We start from the raw sequence: 24,332 nt of genomic DNA on the forward strand, positions 1-24,332 counted from the left end.
AAAAGGGAAGCCCAATGGGCCACTGAGTTCTAAGTGCAAGGGCCGAGCATGCCTACCCTTTCGTACATACATACATACATTCTCATTCCGTTACAACCCCTACCTTCTTAAGACCAGCTCGTCTCGAGCGGTTTCCTGCTCACTTGCCAGAAGATCCAGTTGTTCACATTCATTAGTCGCACATTCACTCCTCCTCGGGAGGCCGGTACTTCTACGTTACCGGTTCCTCCTCTGCTTGAAGTCTCCTTTTTCGTTTTGGAGGGGGTCGACACCTCCACAGTATCCAGTTTTTGATGTTCGTATCTGCTGGGATTCCGTGCAGCACGTCTGCTTGTGCACTTGCACATACCTCGAAATTTCCTTTCACGACGAGTCCTTGTGTCGTTCTCTCACGTTCAAGTTCTTCTCGTGCTTTCTTTGACACATCTTTATGTTTGCTTGTGCGTGACTTTAACTGAACTACCTGGAGTCTGAGCCTCTTGCGCTCTGTTACATTTCCACAGCAAGTAATCTTTTTGTCGGCCGCAGTGTAGGCAGTGTAGTTCTCTTATAAACCCTCAGCCGGACAACGGGAAAACGCCTTGCTTCCTTGTTGATTAGTCGCGTGTTTATCGGCGTTGCTGGGCTTCTCTTATGGGAGTTGTTTACGGCTACGTAGCAACTGTGGCGTCCCGTGTTACGTGACCGCGGGGAAAGTGGTGTCTACCGAGCGTTGCACACTGATGGACGGAATGGGTGTATGTGACGTCACTCGCGATATCACAGAGTTTTCGCGACACCCACCTCCCCTCCTCCATCTACGTCACAATATGTTGTAATTTTGCCATATATTCCTGTCTAGTACTGCACGTCTCCCTAGTGAAATTAATAATAAATTGAAACGTCAGTATTACCGTTTGCTATATATGATTTGTAATGCTTTAATGTAACCAAAGAACTATGTTCTATGTGGCTTTCAAGTGTAAGTTGTTACCAACTGTATGAGGTTAAACAGAAGTATGTGTGATGGAAACTTTACAGGCACTGGTGAGAAACTTCCTATTTTTTCAGCTCTGTCCCCTTGTGCTGCAGAGGTTCTTTCTACGTTGTTTTTCTTCTTCTTTTTTTGAAGTGAGTTCAATATCACTTCCCTCATATCCTTTGGAGCGGATATGAGTGAAGTGATATTGAACACAGTTCAGAAAAAGAAAAAAAAAAAAGGAGGAAGAACCTTTGCAGCACAAGAGATGTGGTTGCAAAATTATGTATTGATATTCATGTCAATTGTCGGTTCCGTAGGGTTGGGGAGGGGGGGTGGAAGCATAGGGTGTTATGGTAGCATTCTATTTTATTGATCACGCTGTCGGTGCTGGTGGCCACAGCTCATTTAGTCAGGATACGTCTGCGTAGAGATGGCAGCAGTAATGCCATGTGGCGTCAGCGCGGCCATGTTGCCCACCATTAACGAAAATTTTCCGGAGCGTGGTGCATAGATAAGACCGATAAGACGTCCATGTATGGTTTTATTCCTACAGGATTCATGCAACGTAGTGATGCATTGTTAACTTTGCACACGCTAAAGGTGTCCCTCATTTGTTTCTAATGAACATGACTTTGCCAGATTCGGTTCTTGAGCGCATGGCGGGTTATTTAAATATCACACGGCGCAAAAAAAAAGAAGCAAACTTTGTATTAGCGTAAGGAATACGCGTATAGCGAATATGTGTTCTCTGTTAATTAAATTGTTTTATTGAATGAGTAATGTAAACATCCAGAATTTTCTTAAAGCCAAAGTAATCACATTTTGGACCTTGAAACTGAAAATTTGCACACAGTCTGTCAAATTCGCGGATCGAAGTTAGATCTAGTTAATATACCACATAGCAAGCGTGAACTCAGCAGTGTTTTGTAAATGTGCTAGGCAAGATTGTACATGGTTAATGACATAATTAAAGACTGTTTATGTGTGAAGATACATCCGCAGGAAGGCGACTGAGTAAACAACAACATAGTGGGCGGTGATATTATTTAATAATTCATCGTATTAAGTAATACAGTTTGACGTCATATGAATATGCTCAGAACAGTCGTAAATAAGTTTATAAGGCGACCATTATCAAGCATGGCATATAATGGCAAATTAAAAGGAAAAGTTGCAATTGTCACGGCATCAACTGATGGGTAAGATTGATGTGCTACGTTACGAAACGGAAAATTTGTTTTGTGTAGTTTCAATTTTAAGATGAGAATGACTATTGAAACATAACCCTACTAATTTCCTAACCTCCCCCCTTTCGCCAAAAGCAGAAAAATAAGTGACTGTATTCAGGAATTTGCAGACGCACTAGAAAATATAACCACTAAGAAATCTGTAGATGCTTCAAAGTATCACAAATCTGCCAGTAATAAGATATATTATGCAACTATGCTATTCGTTTACAATGTGTATGCAGAACTTCGAACTCGGTACTCACAGATCTTTTATATGTTGTAGCATTGGTTTTGCAATTGCTGAACGTCTAGCAGCTGATGGAGCTAGTGTGGTCGTAAGCAGTCGTAAAGAGAATAATGTTACCAGCGCCGTTGAGAAATTGAGATCCTGTGGCTATTCAGTTTCTGGTGTTGTATGTCACGTGTCAAAAGCGTCTGACAGGGAGCGTCTTATTAAGGAAGCGCAAGATAAATTTGGTGGAATCGATGTCCTTGTTTCAAATGCTGCTGTCAACCCAGGGGTTGGACCTGTGTTGGAGGTAATGTATAAGCTTTTGGGTACTCATGTTTCAGCATTAACTATGGGCTGTTTTTATTTGTATTAAGAAAATATCCTGCAGAGATCTCACATTTAGTGCAGATGAAACACAGGTATCTAGTTTGAATTTTAGCCTGAAAGTTTCTGTAATTCCCCTCAAACCCTCCTGGTGATATTGAAGAGGTTCAGATAGTGTATATTGCTGCAAATAATTTCCTGCTTTCTTCTCAAGGAAAATTATATTTGGAGGTAGTTGGTTGAGGCACAATGCTGCAAGCTGGAAGGTTGCAGGTTCGAGTCCCGATCAGGCCATTTTTTTTTTCTTCAATTGACCATATTCTTCCAGCTGTACTATGGCCCTGCGGTTGACTCAGCCTCTTAACAGAATTGAGTACCAGGAGTACTCTTGGGGGTAAAGGGCGGCCAGCGCATAGTGTTGACAACGTTTCCACCATCTATAAGCCGATTGTCTAGAAAATGTGGGAACCTCAACATCTCACAACCCTATGGACCTCTATGGCCTGCTACAGGGATACTTTTACTTTTATCATTCAGAGAATTTATCTTTCAAATGATGACCTCAATTATGATAGTACTCTGGTGCTAGGCCTCATACATGTGGAGTTTTTTAAAGTTTTAATGTTTTGTCTTAACACTCGCAGATGATTTGTGCTGTGCTTGGTTTGTATACCTTATCTTATGTTGGTGGAGGTGTCTGGAGATAGGGATTGCCTCTATCGATTGGGCCCAACTGAGTAGGTTTTATCTGAAGATGGAGACAGAATCCAGTCTCCAAAAGGTTATGTATTCTAAATAAAACACAATGGTGCTTTAAATTTAAACAGAATGATGGGTAATGACCAGAAACATAATAGTTGTATGAATAATATGAATTCTTATCTTCTAGAGCACTGAAGAAGTGTGGGACAAGATATTTGAGGTGAATGTGAAAGCTGCATACCTCCTCTCCAAGGAAGTCCTGCCTCACTTGCGGAAGCGTCATGGAGGTAGCATTGTGTATATAGCTTCTATTGCAGGCTTTGATCCTTTAGGGGTTAGTATTAAAAATTATTTTATATGAGACATTTGAGTTGTTATACTTTCATTAAAAGTAGCATGCTAATCAAGCAAGAAGTATACCTCAGTTTACAGATGTTGAAAGGAAACTGTTTAAAACCAATGCCACCTTGTGGTTTAATAAGACCTGTCTAAATGAAGGTTTAACACCTACATATGCCCAAATAAAAATCAAGGGCAGCAGTACTCCTGTAAAAAAAAATTAGAATTAAGAATGAAGTTAGACTCCTGAATATTAACCGTTCAGCGTGGTTTGACGTGTATGTTTCGTCAGGTATTTAAATCGTCTGGGGGGGTTCGACGTGTATGTTTCGTCCAGCTGCACACCTATGTTATAACGCCCATAATAATTGATGGTTTTGCTGTTGATTGTTAGATTTTTCACTGGCCTGTTGTCAGGAGAACTATATTTAATGACACACGAGTTTAACAGCGCTAAGTCATGGTTACATATGCCTGTCTTGCAGCAAAATCCTGTTGCTCTTGGAAGAGGTTTCCTCATTCAAACTGCTGTGAATGGCGTGTTTTCTTTCCTATGAAGTTATAAACAGCAGAGACGTGATNATCACAACCGTAATAAACAGCTGTATAAATTATAACTTCAAAATGCAAACTATTGGCAAAATACATGGAATCTGATTCAAAATAATATAAAAATAAAACCAAAAAGTGAACTGGACAGACACTATTAATGAAACTGATAACGTATTGAAAAGCAAAAGGAAAACACCAGCCAAAACAAAAAAAAAAATTGAAGTGAAGCGAAACACTGTGCATTCCTACCCAAGAATGTGTAACTTATAAAACCTACGGTTTCCAGAAAAAGAAGAAAGTCTGTTAAATAATGGGTGTAAATATTATATGGAAACACCACAACGTAAATAACTCAATAACTGAAACAGAAAATGCTATAAAACTATTATATGAAGACATATGGGGGAGTGGAGGTATAGATTCACCATTCTTCAGATGAACAAAATACCATCTGATGCCTTGCTGCAAAGAGCACACCACGCAATATAGTGAATGATGCTTAGTTAGGAAATTTATAATTAAAAATGCAGTTACATATTGCAACTGCTCCTTCCCGCCTTACTGCTCGTTGGTTGCCTTTATTATAGCTGCCTCTTTTGCGCTTACAAATAATTATCTCAGGTTGCTTTTATTATATAAGGAGGTGAGGTTTGTTGTTTTTGGTAGAGCTGAGGGTCTCTTTCTCAAGGCCTTTAGTGGGCCTAAACTCCAAGAAGGCAGGAAATAAACTCGAAGCTACACGTGCACATATCAAGTTTAACTGTTTATTAAATGTTTATGCCCTGTATTGTATTGTATTGGAGAGGGTGGGTTTCCCCATGCACTTAGACCAACTGTTGGTCCATTGTGTGTCCCCCTATGCTATTCTACCAGTCTCTATTCCCTACTGGTACTGGTGCGTGCCATCAGTCCCGACTCAGCCAGCGAGTTTGGCCTCTACTGGCTCAGCGGTATCTTGATGCTTCCCCCATCTACCAGAGGCGTTAGAGACTACTGTTGTGTGGGAAATGTCCTGAATTTGGCTCAGTGGTCCCCTTGGGACATGAGGTTCTTTTACGTGCCGTAAAGCTACAACACGGGACCCACGGCTTAAAGTCCCTCCCGGTGGACTTGTTCCCTGAATTTTTCCGCCCTTAAAAATTCCACGACCTCCGCCAGGTTTGAACCCACGCACCTTGAGTCATGAGGTGAGAACGTTACCCCTAGACTATGGAGGCCGCTTTTTATGCCCTGTAACTCACTCCATTACTAATTTTTTTAGTTACTGTGCTTAATTTTTTAGTTTCGTTTCTTTGAAGCACAACACTTTTGCTTCTAGTGTTACTACTTTAGCACTTACAACTTGGTTACTAATATTTATTAGTAAGACAATGGAATTTCAACTGACTGACACAAGTTTTGCTTCTGAATTCTACAAGAGCCAGTGTGTGACCGATACAAGTTTTGCTTCTGAATTCTACAAGAGCTGGTGTGTGTAATCACAAGTTTTGCTTCTGAATTCTACAAGAGCCAGTGTGTGACCGATACAAGTTTTGCTTCTGAATTCTACAAGAGCTGGTGTGTGTAATCACAAGTTTTGCTTCTGAATTCTACAAGAGCCAGTGTGTGACCGATACAAGTTTTGCTTCTGAATTCTACAAGAGCTGGTGTGTGTAATCACAAGTTTTGCTTCTGAATTCTACAAGAGCCAGTCTGTGACTGACTTTGATGACTCACTTCCCTCCAAACCATGAGGTCCTTGGTCCATCAGCTTTTTGGCTCTGTCACACCACTAAATTCTAGTGATTGGACGTTTTTGAAATTAGGGAGTTCACTTTATTTCCCTGATTTCCAATCAGCTCACTGTGACTTTGGATTTTAGCTCATAAAGACATAACGTAACTTTTGACAGGTCCTCAATGGATGCTACGCTTGGCTTCAATCTCTGGCCGTCCTCCTTAAGAATTATGAGTTGCCGAAGCTGTCAAGTTTTGAATTCTGAAAGACTGCTGCAGTTACACTTTCGAGCTAAAATTCTCAGAAATATCAACAGGGGTTCTTCCGGTTCTACTGTAAGCTTGAGAATAAGCTACTTCTTACATGCAAGAATAGGCCTATGTCTCACTGACTTGTTCATAACATCCAACTGTGAAACAAATTTCTAATTAACAAACTTAGTTAAATTTAAATGGGTGCATGGCAGTGGTTCAGTTACAATATGCCCCCCTCACCCTAGGTTAAAGACAAATAACTAATTGCACAGTGTTATCATGGCAGGCAATGAAGCAGTAATGTGATATCAATCATGTTCTGCATGAAATCCACATAAAAACAGCAACACCAACAAAAGACAAAATATATACAAAATTATGCAGTCCATTGGCAAATTGTACATACAAGGGAACTCTTTACACATTGATTATAAAGGAATTTAAATGTAAATGTTACTACCAGAAATGAATGTCTACTAAGCAATGCTCTCTTTAACACATAAGCCTATAATGATAGCACTAAATGGCTGAAACACATAAGGCATATTTTATCCAGTAAATAAAGTTTCTAACTACTATATGTTGTGCTTGGTTTATATTGTCATGTGTATGAGTCTGACCATAGATGGGGTTTGGATCGGTAATTGGATTTATTGAACACTTACAGATTCTAACTACAAGTATCTATAACACTATCGCTAATTCACACACACTACAGTTCACTACAGTATGTACTAAGTCTTCTCAGTTTGTTGTGTCCTCACCAGTTTTCTGGTAATGGCTTCCAACAGCAGACATTCCCCTTCCTTTGGGTTCCCGAGCTATCCCTGTGCCTTAGCTATCAGCTTATAACAGCAACAGCTCGCAAGAACTGACCCACACCATTCCTCTAACTCACTCACTCACCAACCAACTCACAGCCTGGCAGCCATCTCACACCAACCTCATACTCTTCTCACTGCTGTCTCAAGGCTCAAGACTTCAATGGCATCTGGCCTTCGTTATATGGCCTTGCCATGGACTGCTTAGAAAACACCTCTCCCAACAGTTTTCTTTGTTGCATCATGTAGCTTGCATGGACCATGTAGAGAGCACTGATTCCCAGTTACTCCATTGTTGCATGTTATGTGTCTCTTGCCTAGCAACAGGGGTGTTTGTAGAGCCATTTCCTAGCAATGGCTGTTTTTGCTGGCTTCACAGTTTTTGCCTTGTACAAGTATGTCACAATATTATTCTGTTATTGAAAATGATGTTTCAAAGTAAGGATGAACACAGTATTATCTGCCATCTAATTATGTACAGATTACTCTTTTGTTGGATGTGACACAATGAAGTCTTGTAAATATTTACCAGTGATTTGTAGGAACATGCTGCCTCCATCTATTATCTATCCCATTAACTGACTGATCTTTGTAATCAAGACACAGTAAGTTTTCTGAGAGATAGAAACTGAATTTTTTAAATAATGTATTTAGATGAAGTTCCAAAATGTTATGGATGCATAATTTCCTATATTTTAGTCCACTTAGATTCATTTAAAATGTGCTCTGGCTAGTATTATTTGAATTGAGCACCTTTATTATAATTTCACGATAAAGGATTTGTAAGCTTTAACATAAACTAACTTCCTTGCTTTGTAACCAGCCTAGTTCTAGATCAGAGATGAAGCCCCAGATTTCAAGACTGAGGGAGTGATAATTCACTACCTGGGGGAATGGGGAAGGGGCAGTGATAGATAGGTATGAGGCTATGGCGGAATGATGATTAGCAGGGGAAAGTCAAAGAATGTGAACCAAAAACCAAAAAACCATCTCCAGTTCTACTTTGTCCACCACAGATCATGTTTGAAGTCATCCAGGAATGAACCTGGTCCTCTGTGATGAGTCAGCATCTAGCCCCATGAGCTGTGGTACATCAATTTAAATTTATATCCATAAATAACTTCAGATAAGTTCATCTGTTAAGCCTATGATGTATTTCTCAGTTTCTGAGTACTCAGTTGATGTTACTTCAATGGACTGCACTGATGTATTGAAAGATGCTTCCCATAATGCCTAGCTTTAACCAATCATGTGTTGCCCTCTGCTGTTGTGCTTGGAGATGCCAGTAGTTCACTCGTAAACAGACACTGCGGTGGCAGAATCCAGAATTTCCACCTCACTAATACCAGGGCCCCCGTGGGAATTACACACTGTGGAAGAACTTGCCAGTCACACAGACATTACACAGAGGAATGAGTTAGGCTCACTAGAGCCATTACAATCCTGCATGAACCATCTAGTGTCATGTGTAAATTTCTTGTAGGTGCACCTGTCTTGTACACATTAAGGTATGGTATAAAATGATAAAAAAATTACAACAGTGGAATTATATTTCAAAATATTTATGTTGGTGAGACTAAACATTTCTGCATTTCCATCTTCTATATAAAAGGTCCTTGTAAAGCAGCTCCTGGGCATAATTCTTTATTATGCTCCTACTAGCTACAAATTAGACAAGCATGAATTTTTTTTTTTGGGTTGGGGGGTGATGTGGAGAAGTAAGAAACTCCTTCCACCTTTGCATATTATTGGGAGAACTGTCCAAGAATGTAAAGTTCCACACTCAGAACATGATCATATGGTGGTAAATTCTTGAAGATTGTGGCTTGTGGCTTCCATCAGTGAATCTGTATGGGAAAATGACAGTGTCAGAAGTGTTGCAACAGGATAGGAAATGGTTATGCAGTACATCATGAATGCTTGAGTGAAGACTGGTGGTAAAGTTCCATACACCATTAACCTCAGTATGAGATGAGGCAAGCAGTCAACTTAGCTTCTTTAGCTGCTGTACTTCGAAGGAAACATTCCTCAGCATTTATTGGATAGAAGGCTAGGTGGCCCCCAGAATTGGTCTGGACATGGTGTTGAAGAGAAAAATCTTTGCATCTGCCAAGAATTCTTTCTTAATCCAGTCGGTAGTAACTCCACCCATCTTCTCTTATTAAGAAATTAAGAGATGAAATCGCACAGGTGCTCATATCTGTGTGTAACCCCTTTGAACTAATTTCCTGTAATGACACTTATCTTTGCAGCTGCTAGGTGTGTATTCTGTAAGTAAGACTGCATTGCTGGGACTCACCAAAGCGGCAGCCAAAGATCTGGCAAGAGAAAACATCAGAGTTAATTGTGTTGCACCTGGCATTGTCATCACAAAATTTTCATCAGCTGTAAGTATGTCACGTTCCTTATTTAATATTAAAAACAGATAATGCTTTCAGTTTATATTAATGTTGCTATTAGAAGACTTGTGAGTTTTTTGCAAATGTCTCATTGTAATGGGAGTACAGTGAGACATTACATCAGCTATTCAACAGACTTTAGGAATGCCTATGACTCAGTTACAAAGCAAGTATTGGACAATATTCTCACTGATTTTTGGGTACCCATGAAACTAGTTAGGCTTACTAACCTTTAATGTACAGATGTCAGCTATATCTGACAGAAAGTAACATTTTGCTGTGGCCGAATGTTACACTTATTTAACGCAGTACACATGCACCCTTTGGGAGTGCTGACAGTTTGATCTTCAGGTTGAAGCCACAACAAACCCATGCAATGTCAAGTCAGTGGTTCATTCCTTAGCTCTGAGCATTGAAATCATTTATCACGGTACTGGTTTCAGTATTATTTATGTTTAGATATGACTGTTTATGAGGGTCAGCCAAATAGAGCACAGCTTTGTTTTGAAAACTGAGAAGTAAATATTCATCTGAGCATGCTGATTAGTGCTCCTTCAGCTTGCAAGGAAGTGGGTCGTTTTCAAGGATTTGTTTTCAGTAGTGAATTATCAGTCAGAAAATCAGTGTCGGATTGTCAATTATTTATAAACCATTTTTATTTTGTGTCTCGGTAGAGGTATAGAGCCATTGAAGACAACAGTGAACATATGGGCTTTGTGGATAAAGCTGACAGGATGGTAAATAGTTATAGAATTTCCCGGAGGACATGGAAATCGACAAAGAAATATTTGTTCACTTTCTAGACATGCCTATTCTCAATGCCTATTTTTGCACAAGTCATGTGGCAGAAAAATGACACATAAAAAATTCTGCGAAATCCTAGTGCGAGATTTAATTGTACAGTTGCATGAAGCGAATATCATGGTCAGTGGCGTTTCTTGGGGGTGGCCAAGTTCATCTGGGGCCCAACTGAGTCAACTAGAGGTGAAACATTCGCAACACTGGCCATCCAAAGGGAAACAAAGACATCATGTGTGTTCACTAAATAGGAAAACCATGAGTACCCTCTCCTATTGTAAAAAGTTTGATGTTGGTCTTTGTGTCGAGGACTGCTTCGACCAGTGGCGCATGTGTGTCAGACTGTGAGTGCTGAATGGAATTATCATAAATTGTGAAGTGACGCAGTTTATACTCGCGTACAATCTGAACAAAGGATTATTGAATATAGTGTGATTATTTTTTACAAAATCAACATGTTTCAAGAAAAAACTATGGGTAAGTCCTTTTGAATGTCATAATATATATAATAAAGATGATATTTTGCATTTCATGACAAAATAATGACAATGTATTTTCATTTGTAAAAATTGCTCTTTTGTATATGTAAAAAAACTATTGTTTTTCAGGCTGTTTTTAGTTTGTATTTCTATATTGTATAGAACAATTTCTGAAAGTCTGCAACTTCAAAGATTTAGGGCCATTTAAATTCCGGCCGCAGCAGGCTCTCAACAATTTAAAAGTCCTTACTTTAAAGGTAAAATGTATTTAAATGAAACTTTTTGTAAAGTCTATATAGGTAAACATTTGTCTAATGTGTTTCCTATTCAGAATGGTATAAAACCAGGAGATGCTTTGTCACCCTTGCTTTTCAACTTCTTTAAAATAAGCCATTAGGAAGGTCAAAGACAGCAAGGTGGGACTGAAGTTAAATTGGACACATCAGCTTCTGGCCTGTGCTAATGATGTAAATCTACTGGGAGATAACATAAATACATACCATAAAGGAAAACACATAAGTTCTAATTGACAATAGTAAGGAGGTTGGTCTATAACTAAGCCAGAGAACTAAGTGTATGTTGATGTCTCTTCTCCAGAATGCATGGTAAAATCATGACATAAATGTAGGTAGCGTCATGGAGTTCAGATATTTAGAAACAACAGTAACAAATCAGAATTTGATTCATGAGGAAATTACAAGCAGGTTGTATTCAGGTAGTGCTTGCTACCATTCAATTCATAACCTTTTGTCTTCCTTTTGCTGTATAAAAATGTAAAAATTAAAATATACAAAACTGTAAGTTTTCCTGCAATTTTGTATGGGTGTGAAACTTTGTCTCTGACATTAAGAGAAGAACTTAGACTGATGATGTTTAGAAAGAGGGTGCTGAGGAGAATATTTGAACCCAGGAAAGATAAAATAATAGGAGGTTAGAGAAAACTGCACAGTGATGAGCTTCAAGTCAAAGAGGATTAGATGGGCTGGTCATGTGGCACAGATGAGAGCAAAGAGGAAAGTGCACACAGGTTTGGCAGGAAGCCAGAAGGTAGGAGACCATTATGAAGACCTAGATGTAGATAGGAGGTTAGTATTAAAATGTATCTTAGAGAAATTTGTTAGGGTGGTATGAACTGGATTCATCTGGTTCAGTATAGGGACCAGTGGCAAGCTGTTGTGAATGTGGTGGTGAACCTTTGGATTTGATAGAATATTGGGTGAGTGAGTTGTGGCTCCTCAAGTGCAACTCAGCTTCATGGAGTTAGCTAGCTAGTTATTTAGTCAGTTGTGGGATTGTCGATGTTCTAAAAGACAACCACATAAATCTGTAACAATTGTATATATTAAAAGGTATAAATTGAATGAACAGAATAGCTGCGAAGCTATGTGGAATGTCAAAAGTTGGCTGGCCCTGAAAAGGGCAGTTTGTCCCACCGTGAGTGCGCTGGTAGAATTTGCTCCTTTGTAGTAGACCAAGTCTTCACAGCCATTCAGCTGGTTTGTCCGGCCGATAATGTGGTGCTGTGTGCACCTGTAGGAAAAGCTGCCTACAGCGCGGTTGCTGGAGAGTTGCGGCAACTACATTAGCTGCCTAGTCGCAGAATGAGGTTGCTGGAGAGTTGTGGCAACTACGTTAGCTGCCTGGTCGCAGAGCGAGGTTGCTGGAGAGTTGTGGCAACTACGTTAGCTGCCTGGTTGCAGAGCGTGGTTGCTGGAGAGTTTCAGCAGCTACGTTAGCTGTCTAGTAGCAGAGCATGGCTGCTGGAGAGCTGCGGCAGCTATGTTAGCTGTCTGGTAGCAGTGAAGAGCTGATGACTGATCGCTCTGAACTGAATGTGATCACTGATGATTGCAAGCTTTGGGCTCTGCTTTTATACCATGCTTGCTGGGCGGAGATTAAGCTTGCAGTTGCAATTGTGAGCACTGCTTGGCTAGCGCACATGATGATCTACAGGTGGGCTGGACGTCGAGTGCTGTATAAATACGAGCGGTGGCAGCAATGTGCAGCAGTGTGATATTGACTAGGAGTGAGTGCTGTTTGTTAGACCGGCGAAGATGCGTGTTAGCATGTGGGATGTTCCCACACAGTCATTATCAGCTTAAACTTTTCCCATTTTCTTACATATGTGTAATAAAACCTCATATGAAACTCTTCCATAAGTCATTGTTGTCTGTACAGTTCCTCGCACGTATGAGCTAGCATGTAAGTCAAGGATTAAGGATGTGCAACAGGATGATGAAATACGGAAATAGCATATAAGTATTAACCATTGCAAGAGATGCAGCTGTCCTCACAGTTCATTAAGGGCTTTTGATAGATGGACCAGTCCACTTGATCCTTGTTGTAGGCCTTACAGGAAGAATTCTGCTGCTGTCAAGTTAAGTGACTGGGGGAGGGCCAGGCAATGGCAAATCTGCCATTTTTCTGTACAGCTGTTGTCAGTGATATAAATGACTGAGAGGAGAACTAAACTCATGAATGAAGAACTCCTGTTATCTGCCAATACAGTGTACTTCGTTTTATAGTTTCACCTATATGCAATTTGCATGTGTCATAGAGAGTTAATTTAGAAAGGCTGTGTGTATGGTTTATATGTTTTGAAATATCTGAAATGTACAGGTGTTTTTTCTTAATCATCTAACACTTTTAAATTTGTGTATCTCCTTTGCTTTTGAACACAACTCTATGAAACTTTCATAAACTGTTCTACACACTTTGGATATTTATTTTGTTTCCACTTGTAACACTAATCTGAGTAACAAGGTTACATTATATATAACAGGTCAGGAAGTGTTTGTTACTGAAAACCTTTTACACTTCTTATTGTTCTTATGTTGCTGTGGGGAGACAACATTATCAAGAGCTGTCTGTTGCAGCATGAAGTGTTTCCTGTTCATGTTGTACCATGGAGAGACACTGTCTACCGGAGTGTGAAACAGTTTGAGGAAACAACAGAAGTGTGTGTGATAAATGTGCAAAGGGATGTAAATACAGGGTGTCCCAGGAGGAATGGACCAAACTTTGGGAGGGTGTTCCTTATTTTAAAGTATGCTGATAAAACCCAAAACACCTATGTCCAAAGTTGAACGGTTACGGAGATGATGGCCCAAGAAAAGTGTGGTCTTCTGGCAGGTTCACGCACTATACCTCATACATACATATACATTTGCGTTTCAGATTATTCACAAATGTGCACAGGCACAGAATATAAAACATGTCAACAAGCCAACAAGACATTGGAAACTTGTACATTCACAAACAAAATCACTAGCATATATAATCCATACTTGTCAAAAAAACACATAAAATTGTTAAAAGGAAATACAGATTGCAGCAAATACACATACAATAGTTAAAAAGCAATACAAATTGCAACAAGTACACATACAATAGTTAAAAAGCAATACAAATTGCAGCAAGAATACATAAGCACAGCCAAGGACATAGAGTTAAATTGAAGTGTACACTGTCAGACACCTCTTGACAGGTCTTGACAGAAAAGCAAGAATTCCTCAACAGTATAAGAAGGGTTTTGAAGCAATACATCCTTTAGTTTCTCAATAAACTGTTTTTTATCATGTACCAACTCAATTAAAAAATCAGGCAAACTATTAAAAACTTTTACACTCATACAATAGACCCCTTTTTGCCTCTTTGTTAGATGCGATTGAGGAACATGAAGGTTTCTAACTTGTCTTGTTGATTTACCATGAATTGTATGATTAAAAGTATAATGCCCCAGATTGTTTACCATTAGTATCATTAAAGATAAAATATATTGAGAAGCCAATGTCAAAATTTTTAATTTTTTAAAAACTGTTCTACATGATTCTCTGGGTTTCATTCCCAACATTATCCTGATGGCCCTTTTTTGTAAAAGAAAAATCTTCTTAGCCTCCCACGAGTTTCCCCAAAATACTATCCCATATCTCATAATTGAATGAAAGTATGCATGGTAAATCATCTTTAGTGTTTCAATATTGCTATACAATTTCATGTTTCTTATTGCAAAGCATGCCTTGCCCAATCTGGACAGCATCGATTCAATCTGTGACTTCCAATTCAGGGTCTTATCAATTTCAATGCCCAAGAATTTAACGTGGGTTTCCTGATGCAATATCTCATCATTAAACTTTAAATGTATAGACATATTATCTCGATTAGTTGTATCAAATTTTACCACTTTAGTTTTCTTCAGATTTAGAGACAGGCCATTAACTGCAAACCAACGGCTTAAAGAATTCAACACTAAGTTAGACCTTACTTGGATTTCATCAATATCAATACCAGACACTACTATGCTTGTATCGTCTGCATACAACAATAACCTATCATCAGTATTTAATGCTGATGACAGGTCATTGATATATAAAAGAAACAGCAAGGGACCCAAAATCGAGCCCTGCGGCACTCCATATTCAACAATCTCCCATCCTGAACAACATTTTTCATTCCCATTAGTATACAATTCCACTCTTTGCCTTCTATTTCCCAAATATGATTTCAACCATCTTAAAGTTTTACCACCAAGTCCATATACAGCCAACTTGCTCAAAAGGATATCATGCACCACACAATCAAATGCCTTTGTCAAATCACAGAATATTCCTAATGAAAGACAGCGTCGTTCCAAAGTTTCTAATATATGATTAGTTAAGGCATAGATTGCAGATTCTGTACTTCTATTTTCTCTAAATCCAAACTGAGCAGATGAAATTAGATTATTTGTATGTAGGTGCTGCTTTATCCTATTATACATCGCTTTTTCAAATATCTTGGAGAAGATTATTAACAGTGATATTGGTCTATAATTTGCCATAACGACCTTCTCACCTGTTTTGTGTAAAGGTCTTACTGACGCAAATTTCATTCTATCGGGAAAAATTCCACGTTCAAGTGATGCATTAAGTATATGTCCAAGTGGTTTACTTATTTGATTAATGCTATATTTTAATATTCTGCTAGAAATACCATCATAGCCTGTAGAATTTTTCGATTTTAGTGTCTTAAGTATATTCTTTATTTCCACCTCAGTTACGGGTATTAATTTCAGTTCAGGTAAGTTATCATACTTAAGGTTATTTAATAATTTAATTGCCTCACTTTTATCAGCATTTTTTGTTGCCAAATTCATCGACAGTTATAAAATGTTTATTAAATATTCTCACTAATTCCTTAGGATCCGTTACTCTACTTTCTCCCACTTGCAATTCTGTTACTTTATCTGAGACCTGGTTTTTTCCGGATTCTTTATTAATAATCTTCCAAGTTACTTGTATTTTATTTTCTGAATTAATTATTAATTTTTGATAATACAGTCTCTTTGCTTCTCTTATTACTCTTACTAGTATCTTACAATATCTTTTATAATATAACTTCAAACTATCATCACTTGATTTTTTAACTAAGATGTATAATGCTCTCTTATGCTTACAAGATATTCTTATGCCTTTCGTTATCCAATTATTAGAGTCTTTCTTTTTTTTATATACTATGGGAAAGCTATTTTCAAAGATTTATAAAAAAATGTTGTGAAAGATATTAAATTTCATATTTACATTCTCTTGATTATAAACTTCTATCCAATTTTCATTCTGTAAAGCCCGTTGAAAACATACTATGTTTTCCTCATTAATGTCTCTATATGCTCTAACATGATCACTTTGCCTCATCACCAGCATGTCTCCAAGTATCAGAATTTGCCCATCGTGGTCCGAGAGACCATTTATAGCAGAACAAACTTGGAATTTGTTATAAGCATTCTTGTCTATAAAAAAATGATCAATCAATGAGACAGAAGTAGTACTTATTCTAGTTGGAAACTCAATTATTTGTGTTAAATTATAAGTATCTAATAAAGCTTGTAATTGTACTTTTTTACAGTTTTCACTAAGGTAATTTATATTCGTATCACCACAGATTATTGGTTCCAATTTAAGGCTTACTAGATATGAAAGTGTGGAATCTAGCCGCTCGATAAATTGACATATATCTCCATCAGGCGCTCTATAAATACATAAAATACATAATTTCCTATTATTTAAAATTATCTTTACAGCACAGACTTCGAAAACCCTTTCCATACTTAAATTTTTGAGATCTAGCTCTTGATATGATAAATCTTCTTTAACTAAAATACATACTCCACCATTCTGACACATGTTACGTGAGAACCCTGCTGCCATTTTATATTTTGTCATAGAAAATATGGATAACTCGCTTACACTCAGATGGTGCTCACTGATACATAAAATATCAGGATAATTACATGCATCATTTAGAAAAATGTCTAGTTCTTCTTTCTTATTTCTTATGCTTCTTATATTTTGATGATAAATTACAAGTGAAGTCCACTGCCTACTATTATCCACCTTATTCTTATTATAAATCATTCCCATAAAAAATCCTTATTTCTCGTAGTTGGGATCTTTCGTCGCCTTCTCGGAGGAGCAGTTTGTTCTGCTACTCTGGCTATCCTCTGCTCATCCACGGAATGATCACTGCTTGGATTATCATGGACTCCCATTTGATTCAGACAGGTATTCTCCTGAGACATCAGTAAAATCGTAGCATGATTTGCTACATTAGACTCTATGGCCCCATCACCCACTAACTGTTCCATGGTGTTCCTTCCACAACCATTCCCTTCAACAACCTCAACACCAGACGTCTGCTTTTCATTTAAATGGCTCTGCATTTCATCCAGATAACTCCACTTTAATACAATTGGTTTCGAAATGTTAGCACTAAACAAATCCTTTATCACTGAAGCTAAGCTGAGAGGCCTTATCTATGTTTGTCCTAGAGTGCCGTGATTCACCCTAGCCATACTTATGTAGTTGGCTTTATCAGAACACGCAGTCAGCACGTTACATCAGCAATTGCCATTCATGTGTCATGTATAGTGCTTGGAAACCCTAAGGACAATTATGACATGGCGAGCAAGTATTTTGTACCTCAATTTTATGGCTTCATGTCACTCACAAGTTAGTTTGATCTTACGTACATTATTAACGTTACATAATCCACATATTCCTGCCAGTTTTAATATGTATTTTGTAATCAACAAGTGTGCAACGCCGGTCAAAGATTGACACTTCTCTGGCCATTACTCCATAACCGTTCAACTTTGGACATAGGTGTTTTGGGTTATATCGGCATACTTTAACATAAGGAACACCCTCCCGAAGTTTGGTCCATTCCTCCTGGGACACCCTGTATATTCCCTCTGTTTGTGTGGAACAAATTGTTGGTACAACATGGAAGTAACTAGAAATAAAAGAACAAAAATTAAGATGTTTAGCACCAAATATTGGGGTCTCAACCTGCACTGCATGAAAAATGTGTCATGAATTCTTGTTGTTTCCATATGAAATGCTGCTGAGTCAGTCACTGTTGGAAGACGGAATAGTGAGACATTATGCTTTTGAAGGGTAGTATTGAGTACTGCTGGAGGGCAATCAAAGTATCTGAATATCTCTCGATGGTGCAACATGAATAGAAGACTCTCAAGGATACTGTTGCTCCACAGCAACACGAAAATCAACAGAAGAGTGAAAGGTTTTCATAAACCCTTTCTGATCTCTGATCTCTACGTACATGACACCATCTTGTTACTCAGTTCAGTATTGCAAATGACAAAAGCAAAGTCAGTATATATAGAACAATCTGTGAAAGTTTCATAGAAGTGCATAATAATAAAGAGATTATACAGATTTTAAAGTCAGATGATAAAATATCTTATATATGGTTTTAAATTTTGAAGTGTATATGATTTAGTTTGGATGTATCTTTTATTTTACAGTTGCATGAAACAGAAGAAGCTAAGGAAGCACTTCTTCGTAGTATCCCCATGGGAAGGTATGTCCATAATTAAGATAATTTTTTGATGTGTTGCTTTCTGCATAAAATTTGTTGGTGCATATTACCTTAACACATTATGTTTACTTTTAAAATGCAAATAAATGCTCATCACCCTTTGATAAAATATTTTGCATCTCACAAAATTAGCTTCTCCCCCTCAAACTGATAAATGAATCAGATTATTTGCTGAAAGTAGCATTTGCCTAACTTTGTATTAAAAGTGTTACATCCCCCTTGTTTTTATGGAGCACTTTACAGGCTACAGCTGAATGACAGTCAAAATACTGAGCAGAAAAATGTTCAGATTTCTAGAAAATAAAATATACAATATGTTGCTCTTATATACCAGTTTCTGCAGACACACACCACCAATAAATATTTTTAAATTCCATTACTGCTAGGCTTAATTTTTATACAGCCATGAAAAATTCTGTCTTTTGGGAGGTTATGCTGTGTACTCCGGAAATTATCAACATTTTGGAGAACCTTGGTGCCTCCATCTACCCTGAAGCTGGAGGCAGTAGTTTCCTCTGAAAAATTGGTAATTATCTATCAGACTACATATTATCACATCCCAAACGAAATAATCATCCTCTTCACTGTTGTGAGAACCTCAAATATTTATATGACCAGTTTTTATATTGTGAATGAATGAATGTATAAGGGGTGGGCCTTCTTGGCCCTTGCACCACGACCACAACGATCTATTGTGCCTCTTTTTATATTGTGAAGTGAAAACTATAATTTTTCCATCATCTTTTAATGTAGAAAAGATGATGCAAAATACTGGACCAATTGCATGTATAGATGCAGCAGTCAGAGAAGTTCTGTTGTGTTTTAGATTCTGACAGTGGTGACTTAAAAGGAGTGCTCTCTTGTGAGATGCAATGCCTTGTAATTCAGTAGAAGCTCACCAAGATTAGAGAGAGATGTGCTGTCTCCATCTTCAGGGTTGAAGCGTAAAGAAGGCGAGAAACTAGCAAAAAGCAGTGTCAGAAGGTGGAGGGAGTACATTCCTCAAAAACCTCAGTGAATTTCTTCTGAACTACACAGTATTACATCCTAGAAGAAAACACTTCAAAGACATTCTACCTTTAAATCTTAAATTCAGTTCAGATGTCGCCATTAAGCATTTCATGACAGGTTTGATAACTTTAATAACTGAAAGTAGTCATAATATTGCCCAATAGAATATAATGAACTGGAAAGTGGTCATGACCAAATGTAACTACTGTCCTGGAATTTGCCTGCAGGAACTGAGGAACACATAATGCATATCACGATAGTTTATGTCCCAACCAAAGTTCAAATCTGATAACCCAACTTGTGAAAGGTGCCTACAAGAAATCATTCAGCCACACACATCCTATGTGATTGTGAGGCCATAGCTTATTTAAGATTTCGCCACTTGGGCAAGTCTTTATGGACCCAAGTGACCTTTATGATACCCCCATAAGCAGGGTCCTACACTTTATTAAAAATGTATGATTAATAAAAGGCTGATCCAAGGGAAGCACAATAGATCATTGAAGGTTGCACTGCGGGGGCCGGTTTTTATGGCCCACCTCTTGCATACATACATACAAAGTTCAAACCTGGTACATCCTGAATACAAGTCAGAAGCATTACTCTGTGAGCCAACTTGCCTGGTTGATGTCATGTAGTATGGTAGATAAGTACCAACATTTTGGAGGAACCTGCTCCTCCATCTTCAGAGTAGAAGAATGGAGGTGGAAACCAAGGCACTAGGTTCCTGGAAGCAGGCTACATGGCGTCACATTCCAGAAGACAGTACTCTTCATGAAGGAAGTGCCTTTGTTTCTAATAGTTCTTATTTAATGAATTCCACAGGATGGCCATCCCTAAGGAGATTGCTGGTGTTGTTTCATTTCTGGTATCAGATGATGCCTCATATATTACCGGAGAGACTATTGTTGCTTCTGGAGGCATGACTTCTAGACTCTAGGCTTATAAATTGAATACTGGAAAGGGGTATACTTTTTGGTGAGTGAAGCATTTAAGAGCTGGGACTTTCAACTTTGTTTTCTGATTTGTGATATGCAATAGGATTTATCACAAACTATGGTTACTAAGGAGCATTTAACAATTAAAGAATTTCCATCATCATAACTGGCTATACAAATTATCATGTGATTAGTACACTGCATGTTTTGACCTAACTTAACATCATCAGGCTATTATTACATTTGTTTTTGACATGACAGCTATAGTATACATGGCCAATGTTTACAATTGGAGTTAGCAGATGATGTGATATCATGATGGAGCTATAATAAATGTAGCATTTTTAAGATAAAAGTGAATTTAATGTGTTACTACATCTGGAATTAAGTTGATGGTTAAAATGCTAAAGTGAATTAAAGTAAAATCTGTTTCTGTGTCTAAAATTGAATATGATTGACTGTTAGGTTACAGGTGTGTATTGAATTATTGTGTGCATGTATTGTCCTTTGTAGTGATGCTACTACCAGATGCAGGAAGTGTTGTTATAGATAGCTGGGTTGGAATGAGGCAATAGAACAATAATTCACAGCACAATACCATCAGTGTTCTGCAGCCTCATTCCAACCCAGTGACTATTTACATTACTCTAAGACATCTGGGAATAGCAGCTCTAATGGTAACAACAAAAATACATATGTAAGATTTGAGGCTTTCACGGCGGTGACTATGAAGAAAGCAGTCTTCTGGGATTTGGCGCCGTGTATATGTGGTGTTAACCGACGTTTCGGAGGAACGTATCGCCCCCATCTTCAGGGTTGAAGAAAAAGTATAGGTAANTACATATGTCAACATAGTTGACCAGATGTATGATAGCTGATCAGTAGCTCAATAAATAAAGAGTGGCTACTAGCACATTTTTTTCTTGATGAACATTGTAGTATCAATGTGCATTTTCTTCTTTGCAAACAATAAAGAATATTTATTTAAAATATATCCAGGAAGATAATAAATGTTCATCTGACTGAAAGGGTAAAGAAAATCTGTCTTGCCATGGATACCTCATCGTTTTTTCCAAGTGTCAAACTTAAAAACCCAGAAAGACAATGAATATTGGCATACAAAGATTGGCAACACTGCTGTGAGGTATGATACATGTGATACCTTCAGAAACCACTCTCTGCTGTAAAGAATGTGTCTTCATGGAAAGGCCATCTTGGTATATAAAATATATAAATATGAGATTGGTTCAAATGAGACCCATTTGGGGATTATTCTCACAAAGGAATACAAGCCATTAAGGACAGTCCCCCAAGTCTGCTAATTCAGGGATCACATTAACACACCAGCTCATGGATTCTGACCACTAAGAATTCCCTGGTGTGCTGCTGAAACCACTGCACCCATGATATCTTCAGCCCTGTAGTGTTGTCCTTAGGAGGCTGTGCACATGCAAGTCGAGTTACACAGTGACAGGTCTGGGCTGTGTGGGGTGTAGTGTGTCCTGGACAGTGTGGGCCATATAGGGGTGGGCACTGGCTTGCACCATGATGCTTCCTGTTGATGGTGTTAAGAGACTTCTCAGATTACAAAGACAAAACAACTTCTTCCAGTGTGACTATTGAAGTTTTTACTACTTGAAAACTTAACACCCTTACATGTCACACTGGATGGAGTTGTTTTGTCTTTGTAATTTGTTAGTGTGATGGACCAGAATGAAACAAATCAAAGACTTCTCAGTGTTCCACAGTAGTGCTGTGACAAACCCCAGTACCAAGGAACTGAAAGACAGTTTGTTGGGCCTGGTTGGACTGATTCTTCACCTGGAATGTCTGCATTTAACTGTGACACTGTTCCCATTTCATGTATTATGTAGCACGTCCACAAAGTAAGTTTCCCATTCATCCCACAGCTAGCAAACCTTATATTGCGCGAAGCGACTGCACGTACGTGATAGAGCAATGACGTAGCATGGCGCATGCACAAACGGAATTTCCCGCGTTCCCACAGTAGCATCGATGCAGCTGTTGAAGATGGAGGCTCTTATTCCTACTCCCACTGACTGTGAAGTGCGGTCAGTGATAAAGTTTTTCAATGCACAGAGCATAGCGCCGATCGAAATTCATCGTCAGCTGTGCTGGGTCTATGGGCCTAACGTCATGAGCAAGCAGATGGTGCGTCGCTGGTGCAGACAATTTTCAACAGGTTGACAAAGTGTGCATGATGAGAAGCGCAGTGGGCGGCCATCCATCATTACAGACGCCCTGGTGGAGCTTGTGCAGGAACGCATTATGGAGAATCTTGGCGTCACAATTGCGGAACTCAGCAGTCATGTCCCGCAGATTTCCCACACCTTGTTGCATGAAATTGTCACGGGGCATCTGTTGTTCAGGAAATTGTGCGCCAGGTGGGTGCCGAAGCAACCGACACCAGAACACAAAACAAAGCGCATGGAGTCAGCATTGACCTTTCTGCAGTGGTACCATGATGACGGTGACGAGTTTCTGGACCGGATCATCACAGGTGATGAAACGTGGATTGCACACATTACCCCAGAAACCAAGCAGCAGTCAATGCATTGGCGTCACAGTGGATCTCCCTGTAAGACGAAATTCAAGCAGACGTCGGCGCGGAAAGTGATGTGCACGGTATTCTGGGACAGATGGGGCGTTCTCCACGTCGACTTCCTGACCAGAGGTGAGACAGTGAATGCTGAGTGTTACTGTGAAACACTGCAGAAATTGTGACAGGCCATTCAGAACAAACGGCGCGGGATGCTTAGTGCTGGTATTGTCTTCCTGCACAATAACGCTAGGCTGCACACGGCTCGACGGACAGCACGTCTCCTGCAGTTCAGCTGGGAGGTGTTTAATCATCCACCCTACAGACCGGACCTCACTCCCAGTGATTTCCATCTGTTCCTACACCTCAAGAAATTCCTGTCCGGTGAGCATCAGTGTTTTGAGAATGACAGAGAGGCGGAGAAGGTTGTCACACAGTGGTTCCAATCCCAGGCGGCAGACTTCTATGACACAGGTATTCAAAAGTTGGTCCCACGGTATGACAAATGTCTCAATTCCAGTGGCGATTATGTTGAAAAATAGCTGAACACTTGCTGTATCTGTTGCAATAAATATTTCCATGAAATTGTGTTTTGTTTCTGTAAACGGCCCCAGGGAAACTTACTTTGTGGACGAGCCTCGTACATCCATTCTGTTGGGCAGCTTGTGGTCAGCAGCTGGTGTGTCATGCACACACCATGCAGTCCACATGCAAGGAGTCACATTTGCAAGTAGCAATGCTACGGATTACATTTGAACAGCCCTCATATAAATACCGTGTAAAATAATTTCATTGTATATAAATTGATTTAATTAAAATTGCCTGATATAAGTCAGTCTTGTGATTATAAAATTGCCAGATGATGGAGTTGACTATATACAGGGTCTGGATTGGTAATTGGATTTGCTGAACTGTTACAGAACATGACTACAACTAACTATAGCACTAATTCTAATTCACATACTCTGCAGTTCACTACAGCATGTATGAAGTCTTCTCAGTCTGCTGTATCTTTGCCAGTTGTCGCCTGGTGACTCACAACTAGCTAAACTCTAGACTTGTCCTGCTTACAACATCTCAGCACGGACTGCACAGAAAACACCTCCCAACAGTTCTTATATTGTTGTGCCACATAGCTG

The 24,332-nt window shown here is 38.9% G+C and overlaps 1 protein-coding gene across 1 annotated transcript; it reads left to right on the forward strand.

Moving 5' to 3' along the window:
- The first annotated feature begins 1,667 nt into the window (after nt 1-1,667).
- LOC111864739 (dehydrogenase/reductase SDR family member 4) lies at nt 1,668-21,308 on the forward strand. Its single transcript, XM_023852231.2, has 6 exons — nt 1,668-2,160; nt 2,474-2,729; nt 3,636-3,782; nt 9,383-9,517; nt 18,611-18,666; nt 20,521-21,308. Exons 1-6 carry the CDS (start codon nt 2,048-2,050, stop codon nt 20,633-20,635), a joined length of 822 nt encoding a protein of 273 aa, XP_023707999.1. The 5' UTR covers nt 1,668-2,047; the 3' UTR covers nt 20,636-21,308.
- Nucleotides 21,309-24,332: the final 3,024 nt, after the last annotated feature.

Source organism: Cryptotermes secundus, unplaced genomic scaffold (assembly GCF_002891405.2).
Source record: "Cryptotermes secundus unplaced genomic scaffold, Csec_1.0 scaffold724, whole genome shotgun sequence".
NCBI lineage: Eukaryota > Metazoa > Arthropoda > Insecta > Blattodea > Kalotermitidae > Cryptotermes > Cryptotermes secundus.

Excerpts from the sequence above, each read along its gene's own strand:
- LOC111864739 (XM_023852231.2), top strand. The coding sequence starts at position 2,048 with ATGAATATGCTCAGAACAGTCGTAAATAAGTTTATAAGGCGACCATTA. Across the intron at positions 3,783-9,382 it reads CAGGCTTTGATCCTTTAGGG|CTGCTAGGTGTGTATTCTGT; the intron begins GTTAGTATTAAA and ends TTATCTTTGCAG. Across the intron at positions 18,667-20,520 it reads CGTAGTATCCCCATGGGAAG|GATGGCCATCCCTAAGGAGA; the intron begins GTATGTCCATAA and ends TGAATTCCACAG.